Source organism: Onychomys torridus, chromosome 7 (genome assembly GCF_903995425.1).
Source record: "Onychomys torridus chromosome 7, mOncTor1.1, whole genome shotgun sequence".
Classification (NCBI taxonomy): Eukaryota; Metazoa; Chordata; class Mammalia; order Rodentia; family Cricetidae; genus Onychomys; species Onychomys torridus.
The window spans coordinates 96434783-96446871 of NC_050449.1; the positions used below are offsets into that span (position 1 = coordinate 96434783).

Here is a 12089-nt window from a genome sequence, read left to right on the forward strand (position 1 = left end):
CTTGGCTTGTGCAAGGTCCTGTGTTCAGTGCCCATCATCAACCAAAAAGAGTTTCTTCTCATCTATGTGATGGCACTGCTAAAGAAATGGGAAGAAATAAGAGAATAAAATACCGGATCTTATTCATCACTACAATTTAATAAAGCAGGGGTATTCTGTCCAGGAGCAATTTCAATCACATCTTTGGTCAAGGCCAACAGCAGTCCGCTTAGTCACCACCCTTCCCCACCCCTCTAGATTGAGGTCTCAGCATGGAAGACATGATCTCTTACTAAATTTATACTCAGAGAAATGGGAGGGCCGGGGAGAGAGCTTAAGGAAGCCAGAGCCCAGGCTCGACTCGGCTCAAGTGGGAACATGTGGTTGGATTCAAAAGCAGCCTATCTGCAGTTGCGTGTAGCTACTGCAGGAGAGGGAAGAATGGCCCAGTGTTTATGGTACCATCCAGAATGTTCAACATATACCTTAACATGCGGGTCACCAAGCTTAAGTGGACAGAGCCTGGCATGCCCTTGTCTTACTCAATTGATGACTGACATACCCAGAAATGTAGAGTCCAGCTTTGCCTCTGTAAGGGAGACAGTCCAAAGTGTGAGCTGTCTCTTACCAGAGCTTGTAAGACTGATGATGCTCCACCCTTGCTGGGCTTCCTGCCATCCCTGGGCCCACTCCTACATGGCTCTGTGGGTTATTCCTGGTGACCTTTATAAATAAGCTGACCCACAGGACTCCCTCAGAACTCCCATTGCTCTCTAAGACACTTGTCATGAGAAAAGTCAATTATTTTTTTCTGGATGAAATTTCTATAGCTAGCCTATTTAAGCAAGTTACTGTGTTTTATTTTTTTTAGTTCCATCATTTAACACTCTTATGGCCAAAATAGCCATAACATATGAATGAAATGAGCTATTTATCTGAGCATCCTTTCTCCCCAAGAATTCTCCTTCGTTGGGTATTCAGGAAAGCTGCCCTAGCCACTCTGGCTTACTCTAAAGCTGGCTTTCTCTCAGGGTGGAGGGCTGGCCATGCCTCACAGAGATCTTCAAGAGAGCAGCTGCAGTCTTGGTCATTACCATATCTGTGTGGTTTCTCACAGCACCCAGCCCTCCCTCTCATTTACCTCCTACTGCAAAGAGGAAGCAGGGTGTGCTCTAGCGGTTCCCAGAAAATGACTCTGGTCTACTATTTGGGTAACTCCCGAAGCCATCGCTCCTGGTAGCGCTCTGGTGCAGCTTGAGCAAAGCCAAGTTCACCTAAGAGGCACTGCCAGGATACTGGTAGCGGGAGAGGACCAGCCTCCCCCCCCCAGGGGGGAGAGACTGGCCAACTGCCACAGCGAGGAGCAATCACAAGGCAAAGTCTGCCAATGAGAATGACTCAGAAAGAGACAGGGAGGGAGGGAGGGAGGGAGGGAGGGAGGGAGGGAGGGAAAGAGGGAAGGAGGGAAGGAGGGAAGGAGGGAAGGAGGGAAGGAGGGAGGGTAGGTTTGGGTGGAGAGGCTGCAGAGGCAATGGATCTTGGGCTTGGAAGCTTCCTGGGTTCTGCCCTGAAGAATTTCTAATATCTACCACACATTAGTAAAGCCAGTGACTCATGTCTCTGAAAACTCTGAGATTAATTACAAATGAATATAGAACTGATGAGTGGGGAAATGTCTTTTTTAATTGAAAAACAACAATAAAACAAACCCTGCTTAACTTCTTTTTCAGAAAGAAAAAACCTAGAATTTTAACACATCCTGTCAAACAAGGTAATATATATAATAATATAATAATATACAGTACTCAATTAATGTGCTTTATGTAAAGTGAAGGGTTCCCATCTGAGTTGGCATCTGGGAAGAGTGATATAGACTATTTCTCTCTTTTTTTAAAAATAGGATTGCTGAGCAAATAAATGTTATTTACTAAATATGACTAATTTTTAACAAAGCAACAGCTCATATTTGAGGGGCATTTCATAACACTGGAATATCTTTATGCCCTTCTCATTTATCTCTCATGAGTATATATCTAGGTAGATATCATACTCTTCATCCGGGCATCACAGTTGAGGAATTACTTTGTGAAGTGACATAATTGGTCAGAGGATAGGGAAGAGCTCAGAGTACAACCATTACAACCAAACCCTACATTTTCTCCTTCACAGAGGGTCTTTCATATAGAAAATTGGATTTACATGAGCCAATAGGGCTCCTAAACATGAGCACAACTTCCCTCAGATATTCCCAGATAATCCTATAATGAAAGGTGTTCAAAGTCACAGAAAGGCTTAAATCAATACGAGCCCTCTAAAGACTGCAGATGCCTGAGGTCATACCCGAGAGCATTTCTACCTCGAATGTGTGCGAATGACTTCAGAGACACAGAGACCTGTCCTATCCCTAGATTTGCTTGCAAATCTTTTCATAAAGGGGAAAATATCCAGCCTCCAATTTTTGATTTGAAAAAAGCAAGCAAGCAAACAAACACTCAGCACGAAGTAAGCAACAAACAGAAACTCAAGTTCTAACATGTTCCCACAGCAGTGACTAATTAGGGTCATGAGTTATCACAGCTGCTGGGTGGGCAAAGCATGGGGGGGGGAGAGATGGCCCAACAGCTGTTAAGCCACAGAAGCATGCTCAGATTGCTATGCTTTGTTTGGAAATCAATCCCAATAATTTAGAAGGGCCAGGATTTGAACTCTTTCATTCCCTACCCAGAATCCAACACTGCCACACTCCATGAAGGTTGGGACCAGGCAGTGTCGGTGGCAAAGGAAGATATTCTTTTGCAAAGGATGAAGGGTGAAACTCCCATCACCCCAACCCTGGGAATGCCCCTCGGTAGCTCTATGATGGCCTGTAACATCTGAAAGGCAAGATTCAGAGTCAATAGTTGTTTGGACCTAAACACCATGTCAGTTGCAATTTACATCAGTTCTCCTTTTCAGTCTTAGGGAGGATTTCCCGCTCACTTGTCAGGAGAAACGAACCACAAAGACAGAACACACGAGCCGACTTCAGTGTGTGACGACCTAGTTCCTCTGATCCCTCCCCCGCTTTCAAAGGACCCACCAGAAGTAGAAGCCTGGACTACAGATGGCTTTGCTGAGGCTTAGTCCTATAGGTGAACTGAGTGGCAAAAACTTGAGAACTACATTACCAAGTTAGGCACAATCCAGCTACTAATTATGTAGGTTACCCATGCACCTGTTTCTACAGAGCAATGTGTAATTGACAGCATGCAAAAGCTTAAATGACATATTTTTCTTATTTGTTCATGAATTAACAGTGCCTGTACATTAATGATATCTTAGATTTTTATGGAGAATAATAAAATTAAATACTTATTGAGTCCTGTTATGATCCAAGCTCTAGATTGGACTACACTGAGGAAGAAGTACTTGTTGTGGATGCATGAGGACCTGAGTTTGGATCCCCGGAACCCACTTAAAAGCCAGGAGTGGTGCTGGAGGAAGTAGCTGAGAGTCCTACATCTTGCAGGCAACAGGAAGTCAACTGAGACACTGGGCAGTATTGTGAGCATAGGAAACCTCAAAGCCTGCCCCCATAGTGACACAGTTCCTCCAACAAGCACATACCCACTCCAACAAAGCCATACCTCCTAATAGTGCCACTCCTTATATTATTATAGGGACCAATTACATTCAACTACCACACTTAACACCTGGATACCAATAGCACATATGAGTTATTAGGCATGTCAATAATCGGGGAGGTTTAGTGATGGTTACAACCTACCCCCTAACTATCAAAGAGCTGCCTCATTAGTGCTATTTGAGTCTCTCAACATCTCTGCAAACTGGAGCCTGCAGTTGTCCAGGTGATGTCTGACCCCTCCAGCTTTTAGAGTGCTCAGTTTAGAGTTTAGAAGAATGATCACGGTGTAGCATTAGTTCAAACTCTGAGTGGTAGAATAATTTATCCAGTACCTTTCAGATATTGCATGGCTTTAAGTAATATGCAGATGTGGGACACACAATCAGCACAGGTGGTTCCTCAAACGTTTCCTACCTCTCGAATCTGCTGTGCTGTTTTGCAGTGCCCCAATTCTCCTGCAGTGAAGCCCACCTTTCCTTCTTGAGATGTAGCATATGTACCTATGTGTGGGGAGACTATTATCTTTCACAGGTCCTTCCCCATCAAGGGTCCTTCTCATTTCTTTATGGCATAGCCTTTTCAATCTGTAGAGCCCCACTATAACAAATAAGCTTATCAGAGAGAGAGAGAGAGAGAGAGAGAGAGAGAGAGAGAGAGGGAACGAACATGAGAACACCACCACTATGGTCCCATAGAACACACAAGAGAAATAACAAGAGTCCCCATACAGCCTGGTGACTTTCCAGCAGGCCAAACTAGCCTTACGAGTTTCTGGGATTAGAATTCAGCAGAAGAAATGTGCCAATTAAAAAGCTTGGCCCCAATCTTTATGTAGATAAAGAGCTTTGCACACACTACAACCATCTAACCTGGGTCGGAAATTCTGCGGGCTGACTGCCTAGTGATTTGCATCTCAATCGTTTTCATTGATTCATTTTATTCTCTCAGCAAAAGTCAGGCCCTGCTTGGTATAGGAAAGGCCTGTCTTCCATCTGCCTCCCCACCAGGCTCGACAGACACAATGAGCTCCATCCACAGGTTTCCAACTCAGTGGCTTACCTCTGACTCAGAGTGGCTAGTGTCTATTGTAACAAGTGAGTTGTCTAGAGCATCAAAAGCATGGGCTGTACTGGGTTTTACATTCAACTCAGCAGTTATTCCCATCCCAAGTACCATCATTCATGGTTCTTTATGGCACAACTCAAAAGCACATGAGCAACACACAGAAAGTCAAACTCCTTATTCTGCCACAAAACCAAGAAACCACATTTATTCCACTCACTTTATGAGAATCACACATAACTATGCATCACATTCCAAGCCAAAGGCTGTATGGTCCCTAAGGCCTATCAAATTTCATGTGACAAAAATCCAGAAAATACAATCTACTATTTCTTTCCCATGAAGAATCAACACAAGATCATACAGCAACACCTTTTATTGTACTATGGAACAAAGAACATCGAGTTTTTGATGTGCATTTTGAACTAATAATACTTAAGTCACACTAGAATTATAATGGGGTCTACAGTATGATGGATGCCTAAGACATGAGAGCAACTTGATGCTTGGTGGCTTATCTTGATGAAGCAGAGGAAAAATGACCCAACCCTGGTCTTCCTCCACAAAGATCCTGGAGAGCTCAGTCAGTGATAACCTTGGCATATTCCAGATAAAGAATAAATGTGGCATGAACTTACTTAACAGTTGGCAATAGAGGGCCTGTAAACTTCTCTTCATGGTATCATCTGGTCCTGCTTATTCTCCAGTTTATTCATGATTCTGTCTAGGAAAATGGGAGAAGAAATTGTTACATCAAGGGACAAAAGTTCCTAATTAGAAGAATTCCATTGGGATGTGAGAATGGCAGTACATTCATAGCTGTATTTGAAATAGAAAAATCTTAAAAATGGCGTAATTTATCATTTTCTATGGTCAAAGGGTCAGTGGTAATTGTATAACATAGAAAATGATAAATTAAGCCGCTTTTTAAAAAATGATTTTTCTATTTCAAATACAGCTATGTATGTACTGCCTTTCTCACATCTGGGTGAGGGGTGGGCAGGAGGTGTAGTTTGAGGGTTTGGTCAAAGGGTCAGTGGTAACTGTATAACAAACCCTCAAACTACACCTCCTGCCCACCCCTCACCCAAGACAACCCCTATGGGCAGAGAGTGAGAATCTGGCTTTGAACGATTTTTATAGATCTGACACTCTAGTCTGGTGATTCTCAACCCATGGGTCGCAACCCCTTGGCGGGGGTCAAACAATCATTTTACAGGGGTTGCCTGTGACCATCAGAAAACACAGATATTTACATTATGACTCATAACAGTAGCAAAATTACTGTTATGAAGTAGCAACTAAAGTAGTTTTATGGTTGGGGGTCACCACAACATGAGGAACTGTATTAAAAAGCCACAGCATTAGGAAGGTTAAGAACCACTAGTCTCGTCCTAAGAGAAGAACAAATATTTTTGTCTTTTCTAATCTTGTTCCCGCTGAGGAGTTCTCTAAACCAAAGTAAGAACCAGAAATCTTTCTAACAGTTGAAAATGCAGAATGCAAAATGAATTTGTTAGCTGGGCATTGTGGCACACACCTGTAATTCTGGCACCCAGAAGACAGGAGGAGGAGAAGGGAAGAGTTCAAGGCTAGCCTGAGCTACATATCATGACCTTTTTTCAAGTAAACAAAAATAATAAAATAAATAACATTTAAAGGTTAAAAAAATAGGAATAATTTATTATTATAAAGGATACTATTGTGGAGTATTTGGAAAACATAGTTAGCTGAAAATATAGATAAGAATAACCAAGAAAGCACAAATTATATTATCCTGCCAATATGAGGCAATCACTCAGACTTTGGAGGGCATCTCTCTGGGCTTTGCATATGCACTTCATATGTCTGTTGTATTTTATATACTTCTCACTTTGACTTTTCTCCCCAGTAGCAGAAGCATGCTACTATGTCAACAAGACTTTGCTATCTGCTATTTAAGTAGCAAATATTTATTTAAGAGAAGTTCCTAGAAATGAAAATGCAAGGAAACAGTATAAGGCTTTGGAGAGACTATAAATTTTCTTTTCAGAACCAGAATCATAGAATAACTGTGTAGACTATAGTCTACCCAAGAATGGCCACTTAGAATTTCTTCTCATGTTTCCAGGTAAATAAATATTACAATCTCATTGCTTTAGTTCGTACTATATGCCTAGTAGTCTTTTATCTTAAAAAGTTAGAATTTATATTTTTTGATCATTCTTTTGATCACCTACCAGCATGCCAGGTTTTCATTTTCTTACAACACCCCAAGTAGAACTAACTTGCCTTAATATGTTTTAAAAATTGAGACATAATTGATATATCATAAAACCCTGCCTTTAATGTTCACAATTAGATGGTAAACGCTTATCAGGGAGCTTCTGTTGGCAGTAGGTAGTGACAGAGACTCACAGCTGATCCATGTGTAGAGAATAGAAGATTGTGGGGTGCTCAGTCCTAAATGGGAACTCTATATTGCACACTCTCTACCTGCAAGGCTCAGGGATCATTGTAGAAAAGGGGCACAGAGAGATCCTAAGAAACAAAGATAATGGGAGACTGACACAAAACAGTGTTTTCAAGATGTCACGAGGCTGTCGTCCACATGCACCCACAGTGGCAGTGACAGCATGCACAAGACCCGCACAAGATCAAGCCAGCTCAAACAGTGGAAGGGCTCACCAAGTCCCACCCCAGCAACTGATGACTGCTGGGGAAAGGGGAGCCAGTTTTCCTCAGGGACTCAACCCCTGATAGGCTGTCCATGCTCCCGTGGATGGCCTTATATACATGTAGATATTGGCAGTACTAAGTGGACTAAGTTAAAAGTGTGTACACTCCCTGGGGGAGGCAAAAGTGGTAGTGGGATATGGGAGAGATTACAGCAGAGGGAGATGGGACTAGGTTTGACCATACCACATTATATGTGTACATGAAATTCTCAAGCAATAACATGTTTAAAAGCTGCTTGACTACCATCACTACCTATTCCAGAACATTTCATTACTGTATACACTACTTTTTGTTAGTCATCTGTCCGATGACCACTAATCTACTGGCTGTCCCTTTAGATTTGCCTATTCTGGTTTGTATAAATCTAATAATACAATACATGACATCTGCATCTGGCTCCTTTTACATAGCATAGTGCTTTTGAGCTTTTGTGCTTTTGAGCTTTACTCCTGTGTGGGACATTGCTGTGGATATTGCTTTGTATAAATAAAATGCTGATTGGTCAGTTGCCAGGCAGGAAGTATAGGTGGGACAAGCAGAGAAGAGAATTCTGAAAACAGGAAGGCTGAGTAGAAAGACGCTGCCAGCCGTTGCCATGACAAGCAACATGTAAAGATACCGGTAAGCCACAAGCTATGTGGCAACTTATAGACTAATAGAAATGGGTTAATTTAAGATAGAAGAACTAGATAACAAAAAGCCTGCCATGGCCATACAGTTTGTAAGCAATGCCCATGAACTTTAGCTTTCCCCTGCTTCTTGTTTTACACTAGCTTTACTCACAGGCTCTAGGAGCATTACATCTCCCACAGTGCTCATCCACGAAGAGCATCCTAGGCTAAACCTGACATAAAATAGCCAACTGCTACTATGGCTTCACAGGGGGACCAGTGTGAGACAAAAGATCACATTCTGAGCCAAGGGCAACTGTCGGAGGCCACCCCCTGACAGCAGCCATAAGCAAAGGGTAGTGGGCATCTACGGAGTACTTATAACATGGTAAGCACTCAATAAACACCTTGTAAATACAGAGTAAGTGAAGATGTAGATGATCAAGAAACAAGAGAACAGGAAATAATTGTGGTTAACTTTGAACAAGGGGAACATAAGCCCGTTAGTCATTTCTAGCAATGCTTAGGGGTTTTTGAAGAAGCAAGCTATGGTCTCCAATATAAGGAATAAAGCAATTAGTGAGCTATCAAAGAAACAATTGAGCTGGCAAATCTTAGAGATTTGGGACCATCTGAGTTACACAGGGTTATCCCAACAACAGACACCATCTGGCATACTATTTATTCAAAATTCATCTTTAAGTCTTTGGATGGAGTTTCACAATGGTTTTTCTTCATTTACATTCTATTGTCTTTTCAAGTAAATTTGTAGACATTTTACATGTAGCTTTTGCCAATATGATGGAAGTCCTCTTAGTATTTTGTTCTCTAATTACTTTGACATGGAAATGGTTGACTTCTGTACATTCATTTTGTGACCAATCTGAAGTCACTCACTATCCTAATGATGGCTTTTAAGCTGAGTCTCTTGGGTCAGTTGTGTTTCTTTGAATGGATGGAGAGTCACAGTTAGATTCTATCAAAAGCTGATTTATTAAATCACATTTTATTTATTTTGCGTGTGTGTGTGTGTGTGTGTGTGTGTGTGTGTGTGTGGCTTCTAGTGGTGCAGCCACATGTATGGAGGTCACAGGACCATGTGGATCCAGGGGAACAGAACTCAGGTCACCAGGCCTAGTGAGAATAAGTCCCTTTACCATCTAGTCATATCACCAGTCCCTGAAGCTACTTTTTAACCTTGTAGTAGGAAATATTAACTATATCAGTATGGTTCCTTGGGGCATAATTTAAGAATAATGATTAGTTTCTGGAGTGAACTCCTAAGAAATCAGAGGGCTTTAACAGTCAAAAAGTCATAGTCAAAGAAAGATCATCTACTTTGACTATTCCAGTTCTGGGACTGTCCCTGTAGACAAAGTTAGCAGGTCTATAGTTTCAAACTGTAGCTTCAATCCCTTGGAATCAGTAAGCACTAGAATCATTCGCCTCCTGGTTCAGACAATAAGTAGACCTTTGACAGCCATAGAAGAGCTGGCCTGTGGAGAGTGGGCCATCAGGGTGAGGTGCAAATGCCAAGGAGCTGGAGAGTGTCGAGTGTTTTTCATAATCCCAGAAGAGGTGGAGGCATTCTTCAGAGGAGCCACTGTAACAGTGGCAGCAGACTCAGCAGTAGCTATAACAAGAGACATTGGGAAAAGGGCAGGAAGATGAGCTGAAGTGCATGCAAAGAGAAAGTAAGAGGGGCAAAGAGGGAAGGCCAAAGATCTAAGGTCAAAGGTTAGGATGCTATAAAGAACCTGAGAAGAGAAACTGCAGACTCTGTTAACTAAAAGAGTTCCAGAAAGCCATCAATCCTCAATTACCAACAGTTTGGGGCACCTAAGTTTGAGACCTATAGCACTGGCTGCTGTCAAGACCTGTGGAATCCCAACACTTTAGGTCTGGAAGCTTCTGCAAACCATTGTCTATGGTTGATATTTAAACCCAGACACTGCAAAGATAGTCACTACCAAAGATTGTGGAATCTTGACCTTCTAGATGCCCCCCCCCCCAATTCCCCTGCAAAGAGCTGTACACTCACTGGGAGAAGAGTTCTGGTATCTCAGCATCCATGAGCGCTGGAATACTAGAGGCCTCACCTGCTGCTTCTGCTGTCTGCTGCTGCCATGTCACATCAAATACTGAGGACTTAAATGCTGTCAAAGACTTAGGAGCTTCTCTTTGCGTCCTCACAGTTACCATCCAGTAGAGCGAAAGGACCACAGCTAGACAACTAGAAATAAAATCTTAGCCAAGTGTGGTGGCACTTGCCTTTAATCCCAGCACTTAGGAGGCAGAAGTAGGCAGATGTCTGAGTTCAAGGCCAGCCTGGTCTACAAAGTGAGTTCCAGGACAGCCAAGGCTACAAAGAGAAATCCTGTCTCAACAAAACAAAACAAAACAAAACAAAACAAAAAAAACCCAAACTAACCAAACAAACAGAAAATACTTACCTAAAAAACAAAACAAAACAAAACAAAACAAAACAAAACCACTGAAATAAATAAAATTAGAGATGACTAAGGTCCATGATCAAGTTGGTTTTATACCAAGGATGCAAGGATGGTTCAACACATGCAAATTAACAAAAATAATTCATCAATCAACAGAATGAAGATTAACAATCATGTAATCATCTTAATACATGCAAAAAAGTATCTGATAAAATGAAAAATCCCTCCATGATAAGAAAACGTGAACAGATTACTTCTAGAAGAACTAATGTGTCTTGTGTATCTAATATACTAAAGGCCACAACAAACCTACGGCAATATCATAACCAATGGGGAACACTAAAGCATTTCCTTTAAGATCCAGAAGAAGAACGTGTCCCCTCTCGTTGCTCCTCTGCAGCTCAGACAAAATGGGGCAAGCAGAAACAAAACTCACGCAAGTAATAAGAGGCCACATTTCCTGTTTGCCTATAAGACTCTATATAAATTAAACCTCTAATAAAAGACTGCTCACAAAATAAAAAACATAAAATCAACATATAAAAACCAGTAGCTTTTCCATATATTAAAAAATACGTGTGTTGAGAAAGAACTCATGAAAGCAATCCAATTCAAAGTAACTATCAAAAAATTAAAAGAAGGAATAAACAAGGAAGCAAAAGGCCTTTAGGATGAAAATTATAAAACTCTTATGAAAGCCTGTACTGAATCCACCAGGTTTAAATGAATCCCCAGGGGAGTCTTGGCCCTGGAGGAGGTAGGAATGGAGGGGAGGGGCTGGGGGAAGGTGGGGACAGGGGCGGGACGGGGGAGGACAGGGGAACCCATGGCTGATGTGTAAAATTAAAACACACACAAAAAAATCAACAACAACATCAAAAAAAGAAATTAGCAAAAACACACAAACAAAATTAGAAGATCTCTGATTCTCATGGATTGGAATAATTAATATTGTTAAAATGTCCATGCTACTCAAAGTGATGGACAGATTCCACACAATCCCCACAGAAATAGCAGTTATATTCTTCACAGTACAGCAGGAGGGAGTCCTGCAATTCAAATGGAAGCACAGAGGATCTGAATGGTGAAAGCAATTTTGAGCAAAAAGAATAAACAGGAGACATTATAATACTTTAGTATCTATTACAGAGCCATAGTAAATAAAACAGCATGGTGTTGGAACAAACAGAGACACATAGACCAATGGAACAGAACAGAGAACCCGGAGCTAAGTCCACATTTCTACAGCCAACTAGTCCTTGACAAAGGCACCAGGTACACACTGTTTTTTTGAAGAAAGGGCAGTAGTGCTGGAAAAACTGGATAGCCACATGCACAGGATTGAAAAGTACACCTCTTTACCTCATTACTTATAAACAGCAACTTAAGATGTGGCAGCAACCTGAATGTAAAGCCCACACCCTGAAAACACTAAAACACAGTGGGAAATATTGCAAGACAATGTTTGGATATGATGGCTTTCTACAAAGGACCCTACAAGCACAGAAAACAAAAGCAAACAGCATGGAGTGACATTACATTAGAAAACAGTAGAAACTCAACAGAGCAAGGGGGCAGCCTATACAATGGCAGACAATACCTGCCAACGAATCACCTGACAGAGCAATCCAATTATAAATG

General features: G+C 41.6%; 1 protein-coding gene across 6 annotated transcripts in view; it reads right to left on the reverse strand.

The window, feature by feature from the left end:
• Tmem108 (transmembrane protein 108) overlaps nucleotides 1-12089 on the reverse strand; it is a 269467-nt gene that overhangs the window by 111256 nt on the left and 146122 nt on the right. For 5 of the 6 annotated variants that reach the window (XM_036193177.1, XM_036193178.1, XM_036193174.1 and 2 more), the window contains one exon: nucleotides 5305-5390. In XM_036193177.1, the coding sequence (XP_036049070.1) occupies nucleotides 5305-5344 (40 nt within the window). In that variant the 5' untranslated portion in view covers nucleotides 5345-5390. The remainder of the gene's footprint in view (nucleotides 1-5304; nucleotides 5391-12089) is intronic. The other variant, XM_036193173.1, reaches the window with a different exon arrangement.